The 8,866-nt window shown below is 40.1% G+C and overlaps 2 protein-coding genes across 2 annotated transcripts; one reads left to right on the forward strand and one right to left on the reverse strand.

Moving 5' to 3' along the window:
• Nucleotides 1-865: 865 nt before the first annotated feature.
• LOC104614261 (dynein light chain 1, cytoplasmic-like) lies at nt 866-1,003 on the forward strand (the record flags this gene model as incomplete). Its single annotated transcript, XM_010281436.1, has 1 exon — nt 866-1,003. A coding segment is annotated over one exon (138 nt), but the record flags the coding sequence as incomplete, so codon positions are not given.
• A 1,367-nt stretch (nt 1,004-2,370) lies between these two features.
• Nucleotides 2,371-8,662, reverse strand: COQ5 (coenzyme Q5 homolog, methyltransferase (S. cerevisiae); the record flags this gene model as incomplete). Its single annotated transcript, XM_010281437.1, has 7 exons — nt 2,371-2,541; nt 2,659-2,770; nt 2,983-3,071; nt 4,672-4,778; nt 7,575-7,799; nt 8,295-8,444; nt 8,561-8,662. Coding segments are annotated over 7 exons (887 nt in total), but the record flags the coding sequence as incomplete, so codon positions are not given.
• Between the last annotated feature and the right edge of the window lie 204 nt (nt 8,663-8,866).

Raw genomic sequence — 8,866 nt, forward strand, 5'->3', positions numbered from 1 at the left:
TCCCTGTGACTGATGAGCTGGTACAAAGCACCGGGGTTCTGTGGAGCTTATTTGAGAAGTGGTCGGTTGCTCACCTTGTAATAAGAAGTGGTTTTGTGGGGTTGTGGTTTTTTTTTTTTTTTTTCTGCACCACATGTAAGACAAACTGTTCTTCCTAACACCGAACAGATGGTTCATAGCTTCCAGTTTGTCAGATTTTCTCTCTCACTCCTACTGGGAGCCTGACTGAGCTGCAAGTAGTTGAAGGGTTTGCTTGAGCAGAATACAAATTCTTGCATGCTCTCACAAAAAGTCTCTTCAGCTGACGGCTGTTAGATAATGCTGTATATAAGCCCTGACTGCACAGTTTTATTCCTAGTAGATCTGTACACATGAGTTTATTTGAGAGTCTTAGCAGGCTCCTGACTACAGTGTGTAGGAAGAACGTGGTCTCATGACCTGGTATCAAAGAAGTGGCAGAGAATGTTCCATTCTAGAATCCTTTCAGCAGCCTTATTGAAAACAGCTACTGAAGTCAAAGTAATAGCTAAATTCATATAGATTCAGAACAAGCAGTGAAGGTCTTAAAAGTTATGGTTTGAGATCATGGTGTGACTTTTGGGGGAAAGTGACTTCCTCAAACATATGTTTTAAGCTTATTCCTCCTCAGTTCAGAAGCATTTTTTTTTCTTTTTTGGTCTAAGCAGCAGATGAGTTATAAAGTGACAGATGATCCTTGCACTTAAGAGCATATGCTGCTCCTTAATTGCCTTCTTCCAAAAGTGATACTTGCTAACAAGTGATATAGCATTGCACAAAACCCCAGCTAGACAATATTAGTACAATTCTCATGAAAACACTGAATTCCTAGTTCTCTCTTCTGCAGGAGTTTGACAAGAAATACAATCCCACTTGGCACTGCATTGTGGGAAGAAACTTTGGCAGCTACGTGACTCATGAGACCAAGCACTTCATCTACTTCTACCTCGGCCAAGTCGCTATTCTTCTTTTCAAGTCTGGTTAAAACCACGGACTGTTACTGAAACTCGCACCTGGTTACAGGACTGTGTGCTGACTTCAGACAGCCTCCTACCTTCAGCCTTCCTGAGGAAACAAACCTTCATCTTCAGGTCTTTTGTTGTATTGTTAATGGTCAGGGATTTTGCTGTAGCAGCTGGTATTTTCATTGTGGCTATAAAAAATGCAGAAGTGTCTTCCTTGTATTTATTTTCTTTCAAAAGACAGCTTGTTTGCTAATAAAACTGTCAGAAAAGCTTATCCTTTAAGAGTTTTCTTTACCCTTCTGCTCTCTTAGTGCTTGTATTACCTTCTTTATTCCACTGTGAATGAAGAAGGAACATCCTCCCCTTCATTCCCCACCCCAGATCCACAGCATCTGAAGCCCAAGCTTATCTATGAATATGTCATCAGTCAGTAACTGAAAACAACAGGAGCTATCTTCCCTGAGAGAAAAGAGACTGTTTTTAAATTCTTGATAAGTGTATTTTCAGTATGCAGAAACCTCCAGTGCAAATTCTGGAGTTTAGATACATGGTGCTGCTTTTCTGATTTCAAGTGAACTGGTGAGCAAAAAGCAATAGTCCTTTCATCTCCCAATTTTCAGAAGAAAGAAATTTTCGTATTAGTTCATTATACAGCTATCACTTTAGAATGTAAATTTATACTTCCTCTAGATTTTTTTTTTTAATATATCCCTGTATCCTGCTACAGAAGCATCTGTTCCCCAACAGTGTAGCTTAAAGGACACAAGGAAACACACATTTTTCCGTAGAGATTATGCATCTAGCTCTGATAAAGAAAAAGATGTCGTATAGAGGTGAAAACATGTCATCTCATCCCAGAATACAGTTATGTGGTCATTCTCCGTGAGAAAAAAAAAATCCTTTCTTAGAAAGGTAGAAATACTGAGTTAAGTGAAAAAAGTTGATGCTGAGCTGTTTTATTTCATATGCCTTCCATTTGCCTTTGAAAGAAGTAAAGGAATCATGGGAAAAATCCCTTTACAGTCCACATGACAAAGATAATGACAGATTAAGAAAAATCTAATAAATCCAAGTTACATCTCACGGGCACAATAACCTCCTTGAAGTTTAGTAAAAAAACAGGAGGCATCTTATTTGAAGACCAGTCAATCTATTTCTGTATCCACGCCCCTGGTAACTGAAGTTGCTTCATTTGTTAGCATTGCTCAGTTTTGGCCATGTCTTTTACGTTGTACTTGAAGGGTTTGAAAGTGTAAGAAACGCCAGAGGAGTCGCGTCATCTGCAGGTTTCTTGAGGGGGGGAAAAAAGGTAGCTGATGTTCTCAGTCTGACCGATGAGCAAGTATCTGTTGCACAAGTTCTTAAAACTCCTCTTCAATCTTGATAGTGTTAAAATTCCACAGCTTTCATATTCCTTGGGAAAATTACACTTCCTGTGTTTTGCTACATAGTAGACTCACAGTTTGAAACCTGAGTGAATGGCAACAATGCCCAAGTTTAAATTCTGATAATCCACTTTAAAAAACCCTGCATCTTCTATCATTGCCTTCAACTCCTCCTGAAAAATAATAGTTCCATAATTATAACAACCTGAAGGCCTATAAACCAGCTGCCTGCAAGATTATGTTGGGACCATGTCTTCTGTGTAAGTGAATTCAGAAAAACACTATCTTACCTGAGGGGGGAAACGTCGGATGCTCTCTACGAGATACTGGTAAGACTTCCAGTCACCAGCGATAACCTCACCCAGAACAGGGATAACCTGGAAACTGTATAGATCGTAGAGCCTGCACAGACAAACAGCACATACAGATTAATACAAACAAGTTAAAACCAACCCTCTCCAACACAAGTTGATCTCTGTACCGCTACACTATGGAGTCTGCATCTCATTTTAAAAGCGCACAATGAGGTATCCTCAAAGTGTCTCTGTCTCTTATTCTGGCTGAGTACAAATAAGACAGCCTTGTGACATGGCATAGTGTCACCATGTTCCTACCTGGAAAGAAGAGGGTTGCTGACATGACTAAATTCAAGACAGAGAAATCTTCCTCCTGGTTTCAGCACACGATAGGCCTCCTGAAGTGCCTGAGACAAAGCAGATGTGATAAATTTGTTTATGTAGAACAGCACCTGCCTATTATCATGCCCATGTGAGGGTGACTCAGTGATGAACTGAGGGGAGTGAAGAGAATCCTGATTGGCAATCTCCAATATTTACTTGTGGAGAAGCATCCCAAGAGAAGTGAAAAAAAAAAAACCAACCCCAAACAAACAACAAAACCAAACCATAAAAACTCTTGCTGCTATATAAATAGATTTATACCAGGCTTTGTGTTGAAACTATGTCAGGTTTGCAATTTTTCTTCTTTTTCCCTACCCTTAGTTGATGAATGTTTTCCAGCAGAGGTCTTGTAATTACATACCAAATCCAAAAGGGAGAAGGTGACTCAGCTACAAGAAGTTGAAAATGAAAAGAGGGCATGATAGATTTTTTTTTTTTTTTTATCAAAATAAAAGATTTTACTCAACTGTGAGGCACACCCAAAGGGTCAAAGAAGAAATGATACTGGCTTTTGGATGAGCAACGTGTGAGAAAAAGGAAGAAGGAGAAAACTGTATGCTTTTTCATACAAGAGCACAGTGCAATTGTATTCAAGAACCTCTGCAGGTTGTACATTTGCTTGGCTTCAACTGTCATGTTGCTAAGGGATAAAATATAAACAGCACACTTATGTGATGGGAGCTCTGCAAAAGAATTGGAGGCTTGGATGTGTTTTGTATCAGGTCTCCAGGGAGCCATGCTACCAGACTGCTGTATCCATGAAGGCAATGAGCCTGTGCTTTGGATGGGTGCAGATGAAGCACTGTGAAAAGCCATCCACATTAAGAGAAGTTCAAAGGCATACAGTTCAAGGTAGTTTGGATTCAAATGCTACACCTTCCACAGAAGGAGCATTGCCAAGGTTGTAACGCACTCCTCCAAAACACAGACAACTAGTCCAGCTAGACAGGTGATCTAACCTATGTTCATCCCCAAGACAGCTAGTCATTCTCAAAGGACAGATACTGTTTATAACAAAGGGTACTACATACCCTAATCAAAATCATACTCATTCTTCATGGGAAACTCTACTACCAGGCAGCATAAAGACACTGAGGAGAAGTGAGATGAACAGGTTAGTTCAACGACAGTGGTGGCAGCAGCCAGCTGCTTCCCACTCTCTGCTCTGGAAGCTCTGCTGGCTCAGGCAGGAAAACAGAACAGGGCAGGAAGTGTTGTACCCACAGTGGGTGGGATACAGATCAGGTGCTTCAGGAAGATTTGAAACATGCAGATTGACTGCACTGTGCATGTGTATATTCAGTAACATCATAGGTCTGGAGAAGGTGGGGAATGACTGTAGCATTCAGCCCTTTTTGTGTTAGGAAGAGACTGTGGCTTGCCAAGCTAGAAGGATTGGGTGCAACTAGTATAAACCCAACTTTTTATGACAAAGGTGGGGCATTTAATTGCATTCTTCATTCAAACAAGTTGCACACTGCATGCCACTTATTTTAAATGCTTCCAGAGTAGACAAAGATTTTCGTTTATCCAAAGGAATTCCTCCTTTGCTTCCTCTGCTAGAATAAAAAACCCCAGGTAAATTGTAAGGACCCCATGTCAGGATACACTATAGCAATTTACCAAATCAATACGAGTTACATTTCGGATTCCAAAGGCAATTGTGTAAACATCAAACTTATCGTCATCAAAGGGCAACTCTTCAGCATTCCCAAGCACCCAGGACAAACCTGTAGTAAAAGCCAAGGACACAATATTGAACAGACCTTATATAACTCAGACTGCTCAAGAAAGACTAGAACTTATCTATTCCAGAAATTATTAATAAAGTGATATTTAAAAGTAATACTTTAAGTTTGCATTTTTGTTGGAGGAAAGACACCTTGGTCTATACTCACAAACCTTTGAAGGCCCTGTACTATGCAGCCATCTTTCAAGCAAAGTAGTTAATGTTGCAGATCAGCCAAAACATTCTTCTGCATATACACGCATGTTGTGTTCAGAGTGCCTTAGTCTGCCAAAAAGATTTCACCCAAATCTTGCATTGTAGTGGAAACCAACTGGCTTTCCAGAAACTGGCTGTCATTTGTTTGTAGCAAAGTTGCAAAAAAAAGAATCTCTGCTCAAAGAATAACTATAAACAATGATTAATGTCTTGCCATGCAACAAAGGTCAAAACACTTAAAAAATTTTGCTAGAAAGCTTCCATAGATTGAGGAACATGAAAAGCCACATTCTCTCCATCTGCATTATCAGTATGTGATCCTGTTGCAGCCGTGTTGCTTCCTAAAACCCCAATGGATCAAGGCCTTGTCTATCTGTGGAGCATGGATGTCCAGGTTATTTGTACCAAAAATGAAGACTACTCAATTTAGAGTTAATAGTTCTTAAAGTCACTGGTTTTGGTGACTCAAATGCAAAACAAAAATCTAATAGAAAAAAATCAGGAGCCTTATGCAGAGATCAGCAGTTTCAAAGGGCAGTATGCTAGAAAGAGACATGGAGGAGAGCAAAACACAACAGAAAACAACAGTTGTTGCTAGGACACATTCAGAATTCATTTTTACAAAATATATATATTTATAGTTGTAGAAAGTATTGTATGCAAAGCAGCATGCAACATTATTAAAGCAGCAATTATTAGTGTTTAAACCTAGAGAGTTTGAAAAGACACCTAAGAAGTGAGCATCAAGGACAAGATTTGAGCAACAGAAAAATTGTCCCTCAGAATAGACAGTGGTAAAATCACAGGCCAGGAGTTTTTTAAGTGGCTACATAAGAGGAGCTGTCAGTGTCCCACAAGAGGAACTGGGACACGTGTAGTGCAGCCTACAACTCCTGCTGGCCAAAATGCACAGTCAGCAATTGTGCAACCGCGTTTCTTGTCAGCATGCACAGCTCCCACTGTTGGTGAATGTACATTGGAAAATAGTGAAAGAAACCTCTGCCCCTTACAATTTTAAGAAAAACAAATTTTGGACCTCGGACAATCAACAGATAAGCAAACTCAGAAATGATATTACTACAACAGGGAGGCATTGAATGAAAAACAGCAGGTAGGATATATTAAAATGGATATGTGCTGAACAAGGGAATAAAAAAAAAGTAAGAAGTCAGAATCATGCCACAGTGGTGCATAGGGCAGCCCAGGCAACAAGGCAACAGGTGGGCTTCTACAGCTACAATGTACAGAAGAAGAAAATGAAAAAACATGAATATTCATTGTGAAAATTTGGTACATCACAAAAATACCTAAAAAGTCCAGCAAATTAAACAAAGTGCTTTATTTATAGTAGCTAGGAGGCAGCATCAAGCTTTACTTCAGGTCCTAAGCTACAGTGATAAAGCTTTTATATTTACAATGTTGGTACAGTTCAGGTGTTCGCAAACTATGATGCACAAAACAGCTCTGGACAGGCTGGCAAGCTGCTGAGATAAGCACAGTGCAAGCAGTCTGCCAGAGCTGGAAGAACCAATGCTTTCACAATTAGTTTGCTTTTCAAAGAAAAGGCAGAGGGAGGCAGGCAGACAACAGCCTGGGGTAACCCACCAGTAGGGAGCAAAAGCAGCTGAGAGAACCTATGCCAGCAGCTTATCTTTCATCCCCTTTGTGCTACTGAGCTGTTCCTGTATGTTCTTCAGCCCACACAATTTGCCGGCTGAAGATTTGAATGGCGGTGTGGAAGCAGGATGCAGAGACATGCAAGAGATCTCATAACACATATGCAGGGGCTGCCCAGGGCATACCTAATGGTGGTACCCAGGCAAACGAAGTTTGGGAACCTCCTGGTATACTTTACATTGCTAAAATATTTACCAAATATCTGTAAATGAAGAGAGGATAAACAACTATCATACAAACACTGAGCCACAAGCAGGACTTCTTTCTCTATGTCTTACTTCTTAAAATCAGGCTTTTCAATCAGGATTGGCATGGTCCCCAACAAATTCTAGATATCAGTGAATTAATCCATTGACCTGCAAACTAACATTTATTATAATTCAGTTTCTCTGAGTATTATTAATATATGCTCTAACTGTGGAAAGTTTTATAGGTTCACAAAATCCTTTAGTGCTTGCATTTTTTATTTGCTGCCTTGATTCTTCAAATACCCATTATAAGATCTTTAGTGTAATAATTCTAGGGCTGAGCTCTTTTGCATTATCTGCCGTAGTAAAGTCAGATTTCTTAGCACAGATATAAACAGCAGGTTTAGATTATTTAAACAATTTTGAAGGATAGCTGGGAAGGATAGCTGGGTATCAGACCTCATGGACACTTCCATGTATGTATTTCTGAAAGTTCAAGTATTATTCAAGATGATCGCTGCACATCTGAACAACATACACATACATGCTCACTGAAAAAGTAACTTAACGTTGGCAAATATGCAAGCACAGCTATAGAATACACCATGGCTATATAATCTTTATTGTAATCCTGAAACAGTGATTACTTGATGGCTATCATGCATCAAATTCTTGCGATCAGGTATGCTACTGAAATGGTACAACGAATGACTTACCTTCGGAATAGCCAAGATCCTGTGCTTTCTGCTTTCCAACTTTTAACATTTCTTTGTTAATGTCACAGACCACCACTTGGGAATCCCCTAGTGACTTAAATTTGTCTTCCTGGTAACTCTCAGAAATTTCCTGCCACGATAAATTCTGATGGTGCCTAAGCTTCCGCTGCAGCTGGCGTTCTCGTACAGAGCGAACATAATTAATAAATCGAAAGGCAATATCACCTGCATTTGTTTTAAAAGAAAGATACATGTCTTGAATGTTTTCTGACTCCAGGAAATTGGAACATAAGACTTTGAACATCAAACTGAGTTTTTGTTTGGGTTTTTTAATATATATTTATAAAAATAAAAACCACACACAGAGTATAGAGAAACATAGATAGAGAGTGTGTGTGTGTATATATATGTAAAAATATATAAAGGGAACATATTAAAAGCAAAGAGTCTATGACTTCCTAAAAAAGAAAACAGTTTTCCATATCTCATAACATGGCAGTACTGTAACACACTTTCAGAGCCTTGGAGCAAGATATTTCAAAATACAAAGAAGTTAGCTCTCAACCCCTCTCTGTGAAAATCAAGTAGATGCTTCACTAGTTTTAAAGACAGAGAACTGGGGGGTGAGGGTGTGAAACCTAGGCAACATGAGTCTGAGCAGACTCAAACAGATCAAAAGCAGTGTGGCATTGTCACATGTAACTCACCAAAATTATTTACCTGTTCCTCCAGCAACATCAAGAAGAAGTGTTCCTGGGGAAGGGTTCATTTTATGCATGAGGATATCCTTCCACACTCGATGAATCCCTAGAGTCATTGAATCATTCATTATATCATATTTCTTGGCCACACTTTCAAAGACCTGGTAAACTGCAAAGAAAGGACATGATGAGATGCAATTTACTTTAAAATGCTCCTGTGGAAGTAAAATGTGTCCTTTATTGCCTCGTAGAGGTCTGCCACCATGTGGAACTGAAAAAGACAACCTGAAAAATCCTTCCAAAAAATACCATCGAATCCTACTGAGCCTGCTGCCTGCCAAACACCTCTTTGGAGCAACACAATTTCTTCCCGTAATCCCTCCGGAGCTGAGGGGAAGATCGAGCTGGCATAACACTGACACTATTCACCGACACTCTCGGTAACGTCTCAAACCGACGGCCCGGCTCCAAAGGCATCTTCAGCACTACTTCAGCCCCACAGCCAATGCTCGCCGGCTACCCGGGCGCCCCGTTAGCTTCCAGCCCGCCCTCCCCCGGGCGCAGCACGGCTCCACAGCGGACCCCGCCGCC

The sequence above is a fragment of the Phaethon lepturus genome, unplaced genomic scaffold (genome assembly GCF_000687285.1).
Source record: "Phaethon lepturus isolate BGI_N335 unplaced genomic scaffold, ASM68728v1 scaffold8892, whole genome shotgun sequence".
Lineage (NCBI taxonomy): Eukaryota > Metazoa > Chordata > Aves > Phaethontiformes > Phaethontidae > Phaethon > Phaethon lepturus.